The 20022-nt window shown below is 48.9% G+C and overlaps 1 protein-coding gene across 3 annotated transcripts in view; it reads right to left on the minus strand.

The window, feature by feature from the left end:
• Window positions 1–305: 305 nt before the first annotated feature.
• The window catches only part of LOC148014468 (protein serine/threonine kinase), a 138692-nt gene continuing 118975 nt past the window's right edge, over window positions 306–20022 (minus strand). For all 3 annotated transcript variants that reach the window (XM_087666256.1, XM_087666255.1, XM_087666257.1), the window contains one exon: window positions 306–1072. In XM_087666256.1, coding sequence (XP_087522382.1) covers window positions 920–1072 — 153 coding nt within the window. In that variant the 3' untranslated portion in view covers window positions 306–919. The remainder of the gene's footprint in view (window positions 1073–20022) is intronic.

Below are 20022 nucleotides of genomic sequence, written 5' to 3' on the forward strand. Positions count from 1 at the left end.
TAGTCATCAATTGACGTTGTCTCATAATTTATAGATCATAAAAACACACACAACATATAACCTCAATAGGATTCATGGTTTTCATAGGTTATCACAAACCTCCACGAGTCACCACTTATATGCAAATATCTTCAAACTCCTCAAGGTTCAGATTGTCGTACAACCTCCTCCGATTCATTGAGTAACTTGAAGATGTGTTTACAAACAACATTTCTAGTGATTTTGGAGGGATTTTATAGTCAGATTTGCTGTATTATAGGCATTTATGTAAGCAAACCTTGCAACTTTCAAGCTTTTAAGCAAACTTCAACGTTTTCAGAAATTCTGATTAATTTGGATTTTTATGGACATCGAGTTGAACTTCAGAGAGTGCAGTAAAACACTCAAACAAATAAATATCAAAATTTGGATTTTGGCTTTCGGCATTTAGGAACATACAGATGGTGTTGTACATCAAAATTTTACTTTACACTATTTTGAATTTGGATTCCGTGACTGAAGCTGTACAAACATCAACAAATAAATACCAATTTGGAGTCCATGATAAAAGCTGTACAATCATGAATGAATAAACATTGTATTGTTGTATCCTCATTGTATATGCAGCATAGCAGTAGTCTATGCCTTCCAGCATACTGCTCAACTGCAATCATGCATCCACTAGTGAAGATTTTGTATAAAACCTGTAGCTGTACAAAAAAATTGCTTGCACACTGTGATTTGTATTTATCTCCTGGTTTCAGAATTCATCCCAGGATTCTCATGCTTTTTATCCCCTTCAAGTCTATGGTACTATACAGGTCCAAAAGTCTGCAGGCACTGCCAAGCTACTCATGTGCTTCCAAATATCAAAAAAGCCTATGAAATCCTCTTAACATTCACTCCATCTGTACAGCATTGTTGCATTTCTGTATATGTTTCACTTGCACATCCGAAGATGGCCATCATCTGTCCCAACGATGAAAAATCTTGAAAAGGGAAGGACACTGATTGTTGTGATGCTTGCCAAGTTTAAGTTTGATAATTCGGGTGAATACAACTTGTGGCATTTAACTGTATGTTGCTCCTGACTCTGCACAAATCACAAAACCGAGCTAAATCTCTACAGCTCTCTGAAAACACCTCAAGATGTATATATCTAGATAGCACACAAGACATATCCGCAAGTATTCAATTCCAAGATCTGAGTTTGCATATCAAAGGGATACTCCACATGAAAACAATTTGAAATAAAGATTCAAAAAACCACTGTTGTGGAGCTTTTAGACACACCTTAAATCTATTAAACAAGTGCTAGAAACCTTTGGTAATGTTACCCAGGGGCCAGCATTCTCAATTTCTTTCCTTGCAGAATGTATGTGGGTGGATTATAGTGTTATTGTTAGACTACCCACCTCTTTGACTCATGACATCTGCTCCATTTATCATAGAGCTAAATATATTCAAGACACTATAGCAGTTATGACATTCTTCCTTGAACTATATGAGTACTTCCTCTTGAAGATCCGCCATGTCCTAGGACGGGTGGTAATGAAGAGTGGTCCTCTGCAGATGCACTAGAAGAGGGAGACCTCTAGACTTTGATGGCAATCTCATCTCCAAACCTCATCTCTAATCACTAAGCATGGAGCATGGGTTGCTCATCATACGTATGCTTCCTATGGATCCCCTAAACCCTGGTTACATGTAGCAGGCACACTTGTGTACCTCGGAGAAGGTTCCATGCTTGAAGGCCTCCTTCACCATTGGGTGTACCCTACATATTCTTTGCCAAAAATTAAAGGGGAGACTGGATGACCTCAAATACATCTCCTCGGTCACTCATCTCGGGTTTGTGGTGGATGAAGTAATAATCCACACTTTCCACTTTAGCTTCTACATACATCAAGGAAAACATATTGCCATATCCACCCAACTAGCTGGAGGCTTGTGCAATAATTTTTACCCTTCATAGCAAGTAAAATTCTCATGTCATTTGACAAGTTCTTAAAGCTTGCAATTGGAAAACACAATTGAACGACAAAACATAGATTGATAATAGAACTCGGTAGGACTACGATAACTTAGAGACAATGAACACAGAAGATGAATGAAGGAATGAATAGATACAATGCTCAATGCAGTAAATACACCATGCAAAGTGAATACAGAACCTCAAACTGCCGTGTCTCTAAAGGAGGGGGGTAGGGAGTATGAGCTGGAGAGTGTGTCATAGTCTATACAGATCCCGAAACACAGAAGGTAGCCTCCAAATGTGATCAGCAGCAGCAAACACAGATCTGGAGAGTCTAGATTAGGCTGAACACGATTGGAACAAATCAAAAGAGTGAGCAGCAGGCTGAAGACTGTCAAAATGAAGCAGCCAACTGGTGCGTGTGCATCCTTCGCACCATCCTACCAACATTCTTTGTAGATGTGGTTACGAGTGCGGGGGTATTGCAAGTATGGGTTGTAGTTGATCACGTCAAGAAAATACCTAAAGAGCTGCAACTCATAGTCAGTAACTCTGCTATGCATCAGCAATTCATTGTCATAGTTCAGGCTCACCAATGCTGTCGATGTTATGATGTAAGACACCAAGTTGTAAAGTGCATAAAGTTCACCCAACAAAAGACCAATTGCTAGGTGGACCCCCCAGCCTAGAATGGATGATGACAGCCTCACAAAAGTGCAGCGTTGACATAGTAGGGGCGAGGCCTCCCTAACACCCCTAGTCAAGACCAGGAATGTCTATAGGAGCTACATCTGGCCAGTGTCAACTGCCGTCGCCACTAGTGTCATGCCCCTCCACCTCCCCCTCCCCCCCACAACAAAAAATTGGAGGTGACAAGTTCCACACCCTTGTGACCTGCCCTCAATAGCAATGTAGTGGCCCTTTTCCTCCAACTAGAAGTTCCACATCCACCTTGGCATCCCAGTTCCCCAACCTCACCCAACTTCCTACTGTAGGAGTTTTACGATTTGGGACCATGGTCATGCATTAGAGTTGCAGCTCATGGGAAGTTTTCGCTTCCTTTGGAGGTGGAAATCTTTGCAATTCACAAGCCTTGAATCAACAAGGCACACTTGTTTTCGCCTTGATGGGCCAAGACTCCTTTCATTGGACTTCATAAGGGATTCTATTATAATTCATCTATATTGTGGATGATAGGTTTTTTCTAATTTTAGTAGTCGTGTATGTTTGCTGTTCGCAGTGGCATATTTGCGACTTGCTTATTTTTTTAAGTGACAACGGAGTTAACCCTTTGGGTTGGATAATTGACTTTATTTTTCCTTTATTATTTGTAGTCTTTTTGTATAAATCCTTATTGGCCAGGTGGCTGTAAGTGGTCTAAGGAGAAAGTACTGGAGGTCATCCACGATCAGGTGATAAACTGCATGCCTCAATAGCTGGGAGGTGGGGGAGTGGAGTTGCTACTAAAGCAATGACCAAGATGCATGATGGACATAAACTAGAGGTATGAGTAGAGTTTCCCCATCTTAGTATGCTGAACGTGATTGAGTGGCGGTTCGCCTAGGCTGCATCCTTGCATGGTGGGCAGTTCCCCACTTCCTCGTCTTCGACAACACCAAACAAGAACTTGTTTGGTAGATCCTAGAGTTTCCACATGCACATCCACCTTGTATCCTAGAACATGAACTGTCTTCACTTTGGTGGAGCATGGGCTCCAAGGAAGTTGATAGTTCAATAGGAGTTGCAACTAGCCCCTCTTGGACATGTTGACATTTTTACCACAAGAGCATAAGCTCTCCTCCTCTCAAGCCAGCACAACAAGGAAGGTACTTCTAGGAGGATATTTCATGTGCTACGAGGATTTGACCGGTGCTCATGATAGGAGTGTATACCTTAATATTCTGAAGTCTACTATCCTATGTGAGAGATCATGGCACCATTGTCATAGGGCAGGCCTTATGAATCAAGCAAGATGTGAGGGCTTCATATATTGGGATCATCAACATCTATGCAAATACTGAGGTTTGAGCTTGGGCTACTTTTTGACTTGAGGTGGTGGCAAGCTTACCAAAGATGGGCACTTGGATTGTTGGAGAGACTTCAACAATCTAGAGACACTAGAGGATTAGCAAAGTAGAGAGAAATTTCCAAGCCATTGCGAGTAGACTGTAGAAGGCTTGGGAAGCCTTTTTTTTTGTATTGGGTTGCCATAGATGTTTGGAGAGACCGGCCCCTTGTGCACGAGGAATCAATCACTTGAGAGGTTTTCCGTGGGTGACTCGGGCAGCTCTCGAGAGGGTTAGACTATGCGGTTGGGGAGGACTACTCTATCAGATCAGGTCTCCACTTGCCTTGGCTCTAGATCCTAGTCATTAAGTTTGGACAGAGTGTTGCCCTGCTCGCGACCGCCCGACTGCGTCACCGTTATCACGTTTGTGTCTCACCAGGCTCCGTCCTTTGCGTCAATGCTCGTCCTCCACCATTGACCTGCTGTGGCGGCTCCGTCCTCGGCCTCACGCTCGAAAAGGCCTCCCTAGTCGACTTGCTCTTGTGCCTCCATCCTATGCTGCACGTTTGTCTGCTTCATTGATTGCTTCTCCTCTGCAAGTTCACGAGTTGCTTGCGACTGTGGAGACGTGATAATACTAGCAATCGTTGCTCCCTCTGTCTGTAGCAACATTCCTCCTGGTATCACAGCAGCTAGCTCGGTAGGTCCTTAGCAGTGATGCGCAATGGAAACCTCTGGTCAAATCTCGGTGCATTTTGTGAGTGCCCCCTAGTCAAACACCTTGCGTGCCGTCCTTTCTGAGGAACAACTTTATTCGTCCGTGCCACAGAGCTGGAACTGAAAGAAACAACAATCTTTGGATAGGTCGTAGGACACTCTCCATCCAGGGTCCAGCTTCGGGATTGGCTTCACTCCATGCTATGCATTGGTATAGCGCAAATTGTGGAGGTAGTTCTCATGGGTCAGGGGATCTTCATGATCCGACTCACTTCCGCGGATGTAGCCCGTGAGCTAGTGGATAGCTCACCTTATGCCTCCATGAAGGGGGTCATCTATATGGTTCCCTAGTAGCTTCCTGCCAACACGTTGCTACCTACCATCGTATGCCATCGCATCGCCCACCCCCCCGCCTGCCTGCCATCGTGTCCCCTCCCTCAGCACGTCTGTCCGCCAGTCACGTCCCTTCCCCAGCATTCCTACCCGCCTTTTGCGCCACACTCCCCCCCGCTGCCTGACACACCATCACGCATCCTTCCCCCAGCCGTTCTTTCTGTCTCCTTTGCAGATGAAGTGACAGCTGCAGGAGTCCCAAAGGTACGAGTGGCCATGAAGGACACAAAGAGTATACCAAAGTTCCTGGAGATTGAGGCAAGAGGCCACTCTTTAAGCAGCAGGTCATTGTGACTGGGCAACCACCTCCACCACAGACTACATCACTTGAGATCCCACAGCCCCCACACCCACCCCCACCTCCCCTGACCCTGGTCCACAGTCCTCTTCTTCCAGGACCACCAGTCTCCCCCCCACACCCGCCACGTACCTCCGACTATCCCACCATCCCTCGACCCTTTTCCCCCTCACCACCTCCCCTGCCGAGTATCCCCCCGATCCACATTCGGTTCAGGTGATTCCCCCAGACCCAGCCTCCTCATCCCACAGGAGGTGGTGAGCCACACACGCCTACATCCTCCTCATGCCAGCAGGGCTCCCCCTCCCTCACAGCCACCAGTTCATCTGCCCCTATCGCCCGTCACACCTTCTCGAGACAGGCACAGCTGTTGCCACAGGAGTTCTTCCGTAGTGGCCCATAGTCCTACCTGAGAGTTGTAGAGCGCAGAGAGTTTCTACTACCTCTCAAGGTGGGGATTTTCATGGTTCATAAGTCAAGGAGGGGCAAGGTCCTACCTGAGAGTTGTAGAGAGCAGAGAGTTTCCACTACCTCTCAAGGTGGGGATTTTCGTGGTTCATAAGTCAAGGAGGGGCAAGGTCCATCTACTAGCACCACCGGATGGATCAAACTACGCTTTTTTCCTTTAGTTCTCTCACTCAGAGGATTGGACGACGACACATAGAAGAGGAGCTGAAGAGTCAGGTGGCAGACCACACCTCCTAGTGGATGGGAGAGGAAGGACTAGCACTGTTTGCACAGCAGTGGCCTGGTTGCATAATAGACATTAACTGGTGGGTTGGTGCCAAAGGCCCCACACTTGAGCATTATCTTTCGAGCCCCTTCATAGTGGATAGCTCTACGGGATGTGATCGAGTGGCCCCCGGCACAGGGAGGGCCCGTTTCTACCAATGTACAGAGTGGCGACTCTCAACATGGTTGATAGATGCATTGATAGTACCACTTGGAGCATCTATCACCCCTATGGTCCGATAGAGGGCCACCATGGGGGATTGGAGTTCGCCGTCCAGACTGGCGGCAAAGTGTACTTGTATGCCCCATAGTTTTTCCTCCTCATCAGCATCCTCCACACCAAACAGATGCGTGTCCGGTCAGTCATAGGTTTCCCCATGAGCTTACACCTTGCATCCTGGAATGCAAATAGTCTCTACTGCAGTGGGGCACGTGGTTCCAAGAAGTTGATTGTTTAGCAGGAGCTGCAGCCTGCCCTTGCTGAACGGATCGACATCTTACTTCTACAGGAGCACAAGCTCACATCCACCCAGGCCCAGCGAGTTGGGAAGGTACTCCCGGGCAGCTCACATACTTACTGGGAGCACGCCATAGGTGCCCATGGTAGGAGTGGAGGCGTATGCACCATAGAGATAGGGAACGCGTATTCCGGCACATAGAAACGGATATAACGCGTTCCGAGAGGTCTGAGCCTAGGAAACGCTGGCAGAACGTTCCAGCCCATTTCCTCCCGTTCCGGGCCGTTCCCTGTTTGGAATGGTCGTTCCAATAGTGGACCTTTTTTTATATAAAAAAAATTAGTCCTAGCCCGTTTCCCACCCATTGCCCGTTGCCCGCTGATTGTCCCACCTCTCTCGCTCTCCCGCATCGCGCGTGTTGCTCCCGCCTCACACTCCCGCCTCGCACGTGTGACGCATTGCCCTCGCCGACTATCCCTCGCTCGCACTGCTCGCGTTGCTCCTGCACTGCTCCCGCCGACTGTCCCTCTCTTGCTTCCTGCTTCCGCCTGCCCCAACTGCCCTCCCACCTGCTTGCGAGACCCGCCTACCTCTCCCGCTTGCGTGGCCCTCCTCTCTTGCCTGACGTGACTCCCGCCCACAATCAGGTGAGGTCCTGAGGATCATTATCTTGATTCTCCCCCAAATTTGGAGTATTTTGGATCAAACTTTAGTTGTTGGTAGTTGCCCCAAAATTTGGGCCTTTCTCCAAGGATTGGAATTTGGGACCTAAATTTGGCTGCAATGTCCCCAAATTTGGGGCATTGGGATCCATCATCCCGGGATTTGAAAGAGCCCCCAAATTTGGGGCATTTTAAATCAGTCATTTCCCCAAATTTGGGAGCTGAAAATGCGCCAAATTTTGGGGCATTTTCAGCAAGGGAATGCAGGCTGGAATGCCCCAGATTTGTGGCATTTTGAGTCAGTCATTGCCCCAAATTTGGGAGCTGAAAATACACCAAATTTTGGGGCATTTTCAGCAAGGGAATGCAGGCTAGAATGCCCCAAATTTGTGGCATTTTCAGTATAAGGAATGCAGGCTGAAGTAGCACCAAAGTTCTGGCATTTTTAGCAAACATTTAACACACGCATGTTGAAATTTTGGCTGCAAATTTCTGCAATTTCATTGAACTTTACTGATTATTTGTCACTTTTATATAGATGGCAGCATTGATATCTATGGGATCTTCATCATCCTCAGCAGGTACTTCGTTAAAAACTAGACGAAGTCAAAGCACTACTTGGTCATGGTGGGATGAGGTAGATGCAGGTGTGCCATTGAGAGGTGGAGGGGCTCGCCCTTGGAAATGCAAACTTTGCTCTTATGCTCGCACTAGTGGGGCTGATAAAGTGAGAGCCCATCTTCTACACGAAGAGGGAAAAGAGATGCGTTTTTGCACCAATGTATCAATTGAGAAAAGGCAGGAGTTACTTGACCGCATAGCCACTTCTATGGGGAATTCACATGCCAAGAGGACTCCAAATATAGCAGTGGATCCAACAACATGGACTCCAAGGCCAGCAAGGCATGGTGCTTCATGTAGAAGACCACTAGGATTAGTGGCTACGTAGCCTTCTCGTGGGCCATCAGTGGCACTAGGTCGCGGCGTTAGACAGAGTTCATTGCACACTTCATGGGAACCAAAGAAAAAAGAGGAAGCAGATGCAGCAGTGGCACACTTTTTTTACCATGACCATATTGCATTCAAATCAGCCAGGTCACCTTATTTTTTAAATATGGTGATAAAGATTGCAGAGTATGGACCCACATATAAGCCCCCTTCATAAAAAACTATTAGGACTACATTGCTTCAGAAGGAGAAAGCAGCCATAGAGATTGCAATAGCAAATATTCGCAATCAATGGGCAAGAAATGGAGTGACATTGATAGTAGCACATGGATGGAGTGGCACACGCCATAGGTCCATACATGGCGTTGTCCCATATTCTCGTGGGGATGTATACTTTATTGGTAGTCATGATGCTTCAGAGATTGGAAAAAGTGAAGATGTATTGGCATCCGAGTGGTGCAAGGCAGTGCAGGCTATTGGGGCAAAAATGTAGTGCAGTTTGTGGCAGATGGTGAACCTACAAATAGGGTAGCAGGAAACATTTTAATGGCAATGTATCCACATATCACCTTTAGTCCATGCATGGCGCATTGCTTGAATAACTTGTTGAAGGATATTGGGGACTTTCCATGGATTGCATCTCTTGTTGCAAAAGGCAACAAGATTATCACATTTATATGTAATCATCAGTACTTGCATGCTGAGTTTCGCAAGAGAAGTGAGAAAGAACTTCTCAAATACTCGGATACACGATTTGCATATAACTTTCTTATGCTTGGTTAATTGCACTATTGCAAAGGTGCAATTAGGGAGCTATTTGCTAGTGATGAGTATGAAAATTGGACTAGGGTTGCCACTGCTACTGCTGTGTTATGCAATGCACATGTCTTTGATAGAGGATTTTGGGATGAGGTGAATCGCACCAATCAAATGGTTGATCCTATTATGCACATGTTGAGGCTTGCAGATGGCATGGATCCATGCATTGGAAAGATCTATGAAAGTATGGATCGCATGATTAAGAGGTTGGAGAGTTTGGAACCAAATGCAGACAGGTATGAGCAGATCAAGGAGTTATGCATCAACAGATGGAATGAGTATGACTCTCCTATGCATGCTGCAGCATACGTGCTTGATCCTGAGTTTCAAGGAAAGATGCATGAAAGAGACCTGGAGGTGGTCAAGGCTTGGAATACATTGCTTTTTGCAAGGCTTTATCCTAGCCATGAAATGCAACACAAAATTAAAAATCAGCTCTCTGTGTACCAGCAAACATTAGGGATGTTTGGTACAGAGGATGCACTAGAGGACAGGACAAATATTGGGGCTGCTTTATGGTGGGAGGACTACGGGGCAAAAGCTCCAGAGTTGCAGAGTTTGGCTATTCGTATTCTTAGCCAAACAATTAGCTCTTCTTGTTTAGAGCAACTATGGAGCTCATTCAATCACATTCACTCTTAACCTAGTTTATGTGAGCTCCAATCTTCGCTTGCTAGCTCGTACATCAGTTGCAAAGGCTAATTCTTTTATACGTTGGGAAAAAGATGACGACGATGATGATGATGGTGATGGTGATGGCGAGGATGTTGTCTAGCATGATGAGCATTCAGGCACAGTGGAGCCATCTTCCATGAATCAGAGCGCTTAAGCCTTAGCAGCTAGCCTTTTGGAACTTTAGAGTGTTGACTTGGAAATTGGGGCTCTTGTAACTTGATCCTTGGATCTTTAGACTTTAAAGTTTAGTGCATATTTTGTGTCTTTGCAATGCACACTTGTTGGACTTATGCAACATTGTTGATTACAATGTTGAATCATGAATGTGACAATCCATTGCTGATTACAATGTTTTGAATCTTTATTATTGTTGAAACTTGATTATTATGTCTCTAATTTCACGAATTATGGTTGATATGATATCTCTCTCTAGATTCTAAGACTTAAGTGTTGATTCTCTCTCTTTCTCTCTCTCTCTCTCTCTCTCTATATATATATATATATATATATATATATATATATATATATATATATATATATATATATATATATATATATATATATATATATATATATATAGACTTTGGGCGTTCCCCCCGTTCCTAGAGGTCCCATTCTCGTTCCCCGTTCTTGGTAACTATGGTATGCACCTCTATTGGCCTGAGTCTCACCGCTTGTATACAAGACCATGGGACGATAGTGACAGGGAGGGTTCTATGGATCAAATTGGATATTGGGGATCTGTGCCTCGGAGTCCTCAATGTCTATTCCCCTTACAAAGGTTAGGGCATGCAGCAGGTTCTGGGTGGAGATCACAGACGCACTCCCAAAGATAGATTCCTGGATCGTTGGAGGAGACTTCAACAACCTGGAGGCTTTAAAGGACCAGTAGGGCAGAGGCAGAAACTACCAAGGCATGGCGGGAGAGGAGTAGGAGACATGGGAGGTCTTTCTACTGGCTGGAGAGGTTTTATGTGGGAGAGTGGGGAGGCTCTTGTGGAGGCCAGATTGAGCAATTGGCTAGCACCACGCTGTCTAATCATTGCCCGGTTCTCCTGACACTTGATCCCCCAACGTCAGCCCTAGACACACGATCCTCTTAGATCCCTGACTCAATCTATAAGAGGGAGGAGATGACGAGACTGATAGAGTAGATTTGAATCAGAGAGTGGGGCAGGAGGAACCAGATCGCAGAGGAGGTTGCAGAGGTCCTAGCCAAGTCGAGCAGAATCTGCCAAGCGGCAGCAATACAGGCCAGGCAGTAGAGCTGGGAGGAGGAGAGAGCACTCCGGCGGGACCTCGCAGCCACGCAGAGATTATTACAGGAGGCACCAGGGAATCCCACCCTCCACGCATAGAAGGTGCACGTGCAAGCAACCATTGCTGGCCTAGAGGACAGGGGTTAGGAGTTCTCTTTCCACACCTCAGCAACCTTTTGGGTGCATAAGGGGGACATGATGTGCAGGGAGTTCTTCCAGGTGCACCAGCCTTGCACCGCAGGAGAGTAAATACACAGCCTTTGGAACCAGTATGGGAGGACTCGTTCTAGCCCAAATGAGGTGATGGAGATTGCCATTGACTACTACAGGCACCTTTTCCACAGCAGGAGACAGCCTCAGCTAGAGAACTGCAATGTAGACAGCACGTCTGGGATCACATCCCGTTCCTTGTCACAGAGGAGATGGGATGCTTCCTCCTAGCCCCCTTCACAGAGAAGAAACTAGAAGAGGCTTTCCATATACAGGATGCATAGAAATGCCCGGGAGAGGACGGCCTCTCTAAGGCATAGTTACTTGGAACGAGGAACGGGAACGGAAACGGGACCCCTTGGAACGGGGGGAACGTCCAAGGTCGAGGAATGGGAACGGGGGGAACAACACATGTCTTAAGTGCCCCAATATGCCCTACATGACCCAAATTGCGCCAAAGAATGTCCCTCTAATTGCCCCAATATCCTTCAATGCTCCAAATTGTCCCAAAAGTCCCAAAATTGACTTGATTACCCCCATAGCTCCAAATTTCCTTCAATTGCCCCAATTATCCTAATTTCCCTTGAAATTAGACAATATAAATGGATGATTACATTGGAATTGAGGATAGGCTGAAATTTGATTGTGATTTGTAAGAGTTGATAATGCATCAATTTGAACTTGCATGGACTCCTGATTGGCTTGTGGGTTGTCTTGACATTTTGAATCTTCAACCAGAGAGAGAGAGAGAGAGAGAGAGAGAGAGAGAGAGAGAGAGTAGTGTGTACACATTGGGCAATGACAAATGGAGATGGATGAACATGTGGTAGGAGTGTGACACAAGCAAAAAGAAAACACTGAAAAAAAACGTCATTTTTTTGTCAACAGGCTTGGAATGGCCATTTCAAACAGGAAATAGCAGGGAACGGCAGGGAATGGCAAGGAACGGCCTTGGGAACGGTAGGGAAAGTCCCCTAGCCGTTTCACCTCCTCGCAAGGTTTGGAACATGTTAGGCCGTTCCTATAGGCCGGAACGGCCGTTCCCTATTTCTATGCTCTAAGGCCGCCTTCACTACCTACTGGGAAGTGGTGAAGGATCCCCTATTGATGGCCTTCTAGGAGAATTTCACTTCAAGACAGATGCCAGGGAGTCTTTCGGCCAGCCTTATTAGTCTTCTCTCCAAAGGGGGAGACTTGTTGGAGCTTTTTCAGTGGAGACCGATTACCTTATTGTTAGTGGCCTATAAGGCATTGGCAAAGATGATTGGTAGACAACTATGCCCCATGCTTCCAGACATCATCCATGGCACACAGACAGGCTTTGTCCAGGATAGGAGCATCCTAGACAATGTATTTACCTTCTTTCAGGCGATAGAGTGGGCTCATCACAGTGGGCAGAGACTGGCCGTACTACTCTTGGATTTTGAGAAAGCCTATGATAGGGTGGACTGGGATTTCCTAGAGGGCACCATGGTGAGGTTGGTTTTCCCCCAGGTTTGGATCCGCGGAGTCTCCGCACTTTATAGATCGGCCATCAGTAGGATCCTCATACGTGGAAGGCGAGGGGAGGAGTTTCGGCTGGTGAGATCGGTCCAACAGGGCTGCCTCTTGGCCCTATACCTATTCCTACTCTTTGCAGAGGCAATGTCTCACTTTCTCAGGTCACGTGTAAGCGGATTACACGGCCTCTGACTTTCAGTGAGAGAGGAGATTGAGTTGTTAGACTCAGAGTATGCAGATGACACAACACTTTACATAGATTGTTAGACTTAGAGTATGCAGATGACACAACACTTAACATAGAGAGTGACGATGAGTTGCTGCTGAAGAGAGTGAGGCTAGCTCTTGAGGTGTTCTGTTCGGCAGTGCAAGCAAAAATCAGCTGGCGAAAGTGGGTTGGTCTCCTCATAGACCCGACCTCTAGCACGGAGTGGGGTGTCCACCTAGGATTTAGATGGGTGAGCAGAGGGCAGACCGTCCGGTACCTAGGGTTCCAGATGGGACTCCACATCACTCCTGCCTAGCAATTTCTTCTTGTCCCTGATTCTATTCAAAGAAAGCTGATCTACTGGACCACAGCTCGCCTCTCACTAGCCGGCCCAGGCTTGGTGGTCAACTAGCTCCTCCTAGCAACAGCCTGGTACATCGCCCTGTGTTGGTGCTTCTCCTCATCCTGTGTAGTGCAGCATTGCTGCCTAGTGCGGAATTTCCTTTGGTTAGGTCAGATGGCTCTAGGCATTCCAGGGCCAAGGTGGCGTAGGCGACCATCATACAGCATCGGTCAGAGGGAGGGATTGGGATCATAGACCCAGAGTATCAGAGTATGGCCCTCTTGGGCAAGCTAGTTATCTGTGGCTTCACACTAGGCGGACAAACTTGGAAAGTCTTATTGCAAAAGGGTCTTCAAGATTGTAGACCGAGACTTGGTGGGGAGTGGAGGCCATCCCTGGGATGGATCTTCACGTCAGCCCAGATCACCCCCCCCCCAGATCACCTTTTCTACGTAGCTTACTCCGCATGTGGCAGGGCCTCCGTAAGGCCCTAATCCAGATCCCCCCCCGGCATTGTCAACCGGTGATCTAGAACCCCCAGATCAAAGATTGGGAAGGGGCATAGATTAAAGAGCGCCCCCACATCCAATGGGCTGGTTGGGAGGCCAGCCCAGCTCGTACCATCAGGACATGATGGCAGGAGGTGTACAGGATGGCAGACAAGCAGGTGGTGCAGCGAGTATCAGGCTGCCAAAGAGGAGTGGAGTTGAGGAGAAGGGAGATAGACACAGTAATACCTCTGGAGTGGCTTGCTCCCGCGATACGAGAGCCGATAGAGCCCGGGAGGTTGTAGACCGAGACTTGGTGGGGAGTGGAGGCCATCCCTGATATGGATCTTCACGTCAGCCCAGATCACCCCCCCCCCCCCCCCCCCCCAGATCACCTTTTCTACGTAGCTTACTCCGCATGTGGCAGGGCCTCCGTAAGGCCCTAATCCAGATCCCCCCCAGGCATTGTCAACCGGTGATCTAGAACCCCCAGATCAAAGATCGGGAAGGGGCATAGATTAAAGAGCGCCCCCACATCCAATGGGCTGGTTGGGAGGCCGGCCCAGCTCGTACCATCAGGACATGATGGCAGGAGGTGTACAGGATGGCATACAAGCAGGTGGTGTAGCGAGTATCAGGCTGCCAAAGAGGAGTGGAGTTGAGGAGAAGGGAGATAGACACAGTAATACCTCTGGAGTGGCTTGCTCCCGCAATACGAGAGCCGATAGAGCCCGGGAGGTATGGGCCGTTGGGTTTTTACCAGTAGGCATCCCCCTACAGGTGGTAGGTAGAGTGGGTGACGCCCCGCAGGGGATTTTCTTCACTGTTCAAGAGGGGGGGCATCTGGCCCTTGACAGAGGACAGGAAGATGAGGGGATAGCTACCCTTTTGTGGAGGAGGATTTGGGTGGTGTGCCTTCAAGGGAAGACATGGCAACTGGACCCCTATGCTTTTTGGAGGGAGCTTAGGGAGTAGCGCCTTTGGATCTGGGAGGGCAGACCACTTGATGAGCTAGAGTGGGATCTAGGAGATTGCCTATGGCCGACCACTGCGGTCGCTAAGAACCCACCGAGGTTCCTTGAGTACACTGTTAGGATTGGCAGACACGTACTGATGCAGGAGGATATGGATTTTTGGCAGGCACTGTGGGGAGCACAGCATCACGGAGCCTTTCTGACACACTTTCTGGCACCACCTATGGGATAGCTGGAGGCCGAGAAGGATATCGTATTTTTTATGGCTGGTGGCACATGGAGGCTTGGCGGTGGGAAGTTGGCTTGCCCAGATGCAAAAGGAGGGAGGTTGTAAGCACTACACACAGCAGCTTCTAGAAACCCCAAAGCACTACCTTTGATCATGTGAGGAGGCGCAACTCGTGTGGAGAGGAGCATGCCGCATCCTTCACCGTATAGCACCTAGCCTGGGATGTATCACAAGGGGAGCTTTCTGTTGGCAAGCAATTAGCCAGGGCCGTCACCTTCTGTATGAGGCTGGGATGCAAGACACAATATTCATTATGGAGGCAGGGTCGTGCGTTATGGTCGTTTTGGAGGCTCTACCCATCCGCCAGGTACTAGAGCCCACAGCAGACCGCTCTGAGGTATGGAAGATCATAGAGAGTCTTATTGGATGGCATATCTGGAAGGTACGGTGTCAAGAGTCTTTTGGCGGAGAGAGACTTTCAGTACAGGCAGCCTTAGAAGAGCTTTGGACCTCCATCATCCACTCCCTCCGCGGCCGATGGGATAAGGTGCAGGGCGAGTCTAGGGCTTGTCAGGAGCTCCGTTGTCATTTCATGCGCACTTGGGGCAGCTAGGACCTGTTCTTTGTGATACAAGCATGCATCTCTAGACGGCGATACACCCCCCCTCCATGGCTTCTTGCCCCTATCCCCCCCAGACCGCCTTGAGAGGCTTGTATACATGATGTATTTGTGGCTTTGTATCAACTCCAACTAGTCTGTTGAGCATGAGTCCATTGTAATCAGTTTTTTGACTTGCAAAAAAAAAAAAAGGGTTCCCTGGTATAGTGGCTTCATAGTGGACGACTTTGGGCTCCACAACAGGTTTCCTAGATACCCGGTCATCCTTCTATTCCCCGAACTGGCGGTAGAGTATCATCAATTAGTGGAGGACTTTGGATGGCTTTTCGGCACAATTCTTTCTCCCTCCTTTGTGGAATGAGTGACAGCTGTAGGAGTCCCGAAGGTACGGGTGGTTGTGGAAGATATAAAGAACATACCTAAGTTTCTTGAGATTGAGGCAGGTAGACACTCTTTTAGGTAGCAGGTTATTGTGACAGGGTAGCCGGATCAGTGCCTGCGATGCCATGACTTTGGGCATCGAATAGTAGATTGCATGCATTTCGGAGCCAAGACGGCTTAGCTGGCAGACTTGCAGGTGGATGCTGATGGTTTTACATGGGTCCAACAACGACAAAGAGGGAGACTGCAAGGGGAGCCTTAGCCAGCCCCTCAAACACAACCACGGCAACAGAGAGCAGAAGGGCGCACGAAGAACCCTTGTCAGAGCACCCCGCAGCAACTCCCGCTCGTCCCACCCAGCAGGATCACAGGCCTCCACCCCCACCACCCCACTGAGGCATCACAGCCCACCCCACCGGAGATCCCCTAGCCCCCATGCCCACCCCCACCTCATGGATTGCCCCCTGACCCTATCCCACAGCCCCCCCTTCCGGGGCCACTCGCTCCCCCTCACACCCACTACATACTTCCAATCACCCCACTATCCCTCACTCTTCCTCTTCCCCACCATCTCCCCTGTTGACCAGCCCCCCCTGATCCTCACCCAGTACATGTGTCCCGCTCCCCCCCCCACCCATCCCCCCCCTTTCCACAAGGGGTGACGAGCTTCATACGCCCATATCTTCTTCTCACCAGTAGCCTAGCCGCCCCCTCCCTACACAACCACTAGCTCATTTGGCCTAGCCGCCCGTCACACTTTCCCTCGACAGGCGTAGTTGCTCCCACATGAGTTTTTCTGCAATGGTCCATGGTTCTATTTGAGAGTTTCCACTACCTCTAGAGGTGGGGATCTTCGTGGTCCACAAATCAAGGAACGGCAAGGTCCATTTACTAGCACCATCGAATGGACCAAACTATGCTTTCTTCTTTCAGATCTCTCATTCAGGAGACTGGACGATGACACAAATAGAGGAGGAAGTGAGGGTCTAGGTTGCAGACCACATCTCCCAATGGATGGGTAAAGGAGGACTAGCACTCTTTTCCGAGCAGTGGCCAGGGTGCATGATGGACATAAATGGTAGGTTGGAGCCGAGGTCCCACATCTGAGCATTATTTTTCGAGTCCCTACCTAGTGGAGCTCACCAATGGATGTGATCGAGTGACCCCTTGCATAGGTTGCCTGCTTCTACCAGTGCACAGAGTCATGCCTCTCAGCCTGGTTGATGGACGCCATGGTTGTACCGCCTGGAGCATCTATCACCCCCATGGTCCGGGGAATGGAGTTCACCCTTTAGGCCTACGGCCAACGCATTCGCATGCCTCATAGCTCTTTTTCTTCATCAGCAACTTCCACACCGAACACATGTCTACTCAGTTTGTCACAGGTTTCCCCATGAGTCTACACCTAGAATCTTGGAACGTGAACAACCTACACTACAGTGGGGCACATGGTTCCAGGAAATTGATTGTTCAACAAGAGCTACAGCCTGCCCTTGTCGGATGGATTGAAATATTATTTCTTCAAGAGCATAAGCTCACCTCCTCCCAAGCCCATATCGGGTGGGGAAGGTACTTCCAAGCAGCTCACACACCTATTGGGAGTACTCCATTGATGCCCATGACAAGAGTGGAGACACATGCACCTCTATTGGCTCGAGCCTTACCGCCCGTGTGCGAGACCACAGGAGGATTGTGGCAGGGAGGGTCCTATGGATTAGACTGGATTTAGGGGACTCATGCATTGGAGTCCTCAATGTTTATGGTCCTACTGAGGTCAGGGGCACGCAACAGGTTCTGGATGGAGATTGCAGCAGGACTTCAAGAGGTGAACTCTTGGATTGTTGGAGGAGACTTCAACAACCTGGAGGCCTTAGAGGACCAGCAAGGCAGAGATAGAGATTACCAGGGTATGGCAGGGGAGGAGCACGAGGCATGGGAGGCCTTCCTTCTCGCAGTAGGAGCACATAATGCTTGGTGCGACCTAGCTTTTCACAAGAGGGAGAGGTTGCTAGACTTCTCTTGGGGAAACAGGCGGCTAGGTAGAGCTCTTTTGGAGCAGCTCGACCGGTTCTATGTGGGAGAGTGGGGATGCTCTAGAGGAGACCAGGTAGGGCAATTGGTTGGCACCAGTTTGTCTGAACACTGCCTGCTTCTCCTCACACTTGATGCTCTTGCTTCAGCCCTTGACACGAGATCCTGTCAGATTCCTGACTCGATCTACACGAGGGAGAAGGTGAGGCAAATTGAGCAGCTCTAGACTAGGGAGTGGGCCAGAGGAAACCGGATTGCAAAGGTTGCAAAGGTCTTAGCCGAGTCGAGTAGGATCTGCCAAGAGGCAGCCCTACATGCCGGTAGCAGGGTTGGGAGAAGGAGAGAGTACTCCAGCGAGACCTAGCACCCACTCAAAGACTACTCCAGGAGGCACCAAGGGATCCCACTCTCCACACGTAGAAGGTGCGCGCACGGGCAGCCCTTGCCGGTCTTGAGGACAGGCACTCTGAGTTCTCCTTTTGTACCTCAATAGCCTTTTGGGTGAGGAAGGGGGACATGATGTGCAAGCAGTTTTTTTAGGTGCATCAGCCTCGCACCTTAGGAGATCAGATTTACAGCCTCCGTGATCAGTACGGGAGAATTCGCTCTAGCCTAGATAAGCTCTGGAGGTATTTTGCATTGCAGCTGGAGCGAAAATCAATTGGAGAAAGTCAGTTGGTTTTCTTACAGATCCGAACTCTAGCACGGAGTGGGGTGTCCACTTGGGGTTCAAATGGGGGAGCAAGGGATAGACCATCGGATATCTAGGGTTCCAGGTGGGACTCGACATTACTCCTACCCAGCAGTTTCTTCCAATTCTCAACTCTATTAGGCGGAAGCTGACCTACTAGAGCACAACCCGCCTTTCCTTAGCGGGCCGAGCCCTGGTAGTCAACCAGGTCCTCCTAGCAACAACTTGGTATACCGCCTCTTGTTGGTGCTTCTCCTCGTCTTGTGTGGTCCAGCTTTGCTGCGCCTAGTGCAGAATTTTCTCTGGGCTGGCTCTCACACGGTTCCAGGGATTCCCAGGCCAAGGTGGTGTGGGTGACCATCATCTGAGGGAGGGTTTGGGATCGTCGACCTAGAGTCCTAGAGCTTGGCCCTTTTGGGCAAGCTAGTGGTTTGTGGTCTCACACACGGTGGGCAGACCTGAAAAGTCCTTCTGCATGAGGGTCTCCAGGAGTGCAGACCGAGGCTTGGCGATGGATGGAGGCCATCCTTGAGATGGAAGTTCATGTATGCCCAGATCACGCCACCCAGATCTTCCTTCCTCCGTAGCTTACTTCGAGTCTAGCAAGGCCTTTGCAAGGCCCTAGTTCAAAGGCCCCCAAGATGTTAGGAGGAGATAGACCGCCAACCGGTGGTTTGAAAACCCCAGGTTAGAGATTGGGACAGGATACAGATTGATGAGCGCCCCCACATCCAATGGGCTGGCTGGGAGGCTAGCCCTACTTGTACTATTAGGGCGTGGTGGGAGGTGTACAGAATGGCGGATCAAGAGGTGTTGCAATGGGCATCGGGTTGCCAACAAGGAGCTGAGGTGAGGAGAAGGGAGATTGACTAAGTGATCCCTTAGGAGTGGCTAGACCCCCCAATCGGAGAGCCGTTGGAGCTTGGTGAGATGTGGGCTGCTAGATTCTCACCGGTAGGTATCCCCTTACAGGTGCTAGGTAGAGTGGGCGGTGCTCCCTACAGGACTTTCTTCACCTTGCAGGATGGGGGGCGGTTGGTTCTTGACAAAGGGTAGTAGGATGAGGAGATTGTTGTCCTTCCTTGGAGGAGGATTCGTGTGGTTGGACTCTAGGGAAAGACTTGGCGATTGGACCCTTATGTGCCTTGGGAGGAGTTTTCGGGATGGAGCCTTTGGATATGGGAGAGTAGGCCACTTGATGAGCACAGTATTACGGATGCCTTCACATAGCAGATACTGGGCAGAGCACAGTATTACGGATGCCTTCCGTCGGACTTTCTGGCGTTGCTTGTGGGACAACTGGAGGCTGAGGAGGGTGTCATATTTCCTTTGGCTTTTGGCACATGGGGATTTGTGGCTGTTGGAAGTTGGTTGGCTCAGATATAGCAAGATGGAGGTTGCAAGTGCTGCCCACAAGACACGATT

Source organism: Lygodium microphyllum, chromosome 25 (genome assembly GCF_053477565.2).
Source record: "Lygodium microphyllum isolate KBCC chromosome 25, Lygodium_microphyllum_v1.1.10, whole genome shotgun sequence".
Classification (NCBI taxonomy): Eukaryota; Viridiplantae; Streptophyta; class Polypodiopsida; order Schizaeales; family Lygodiaceae; genus Lygodium; species Lygodium microphyllum.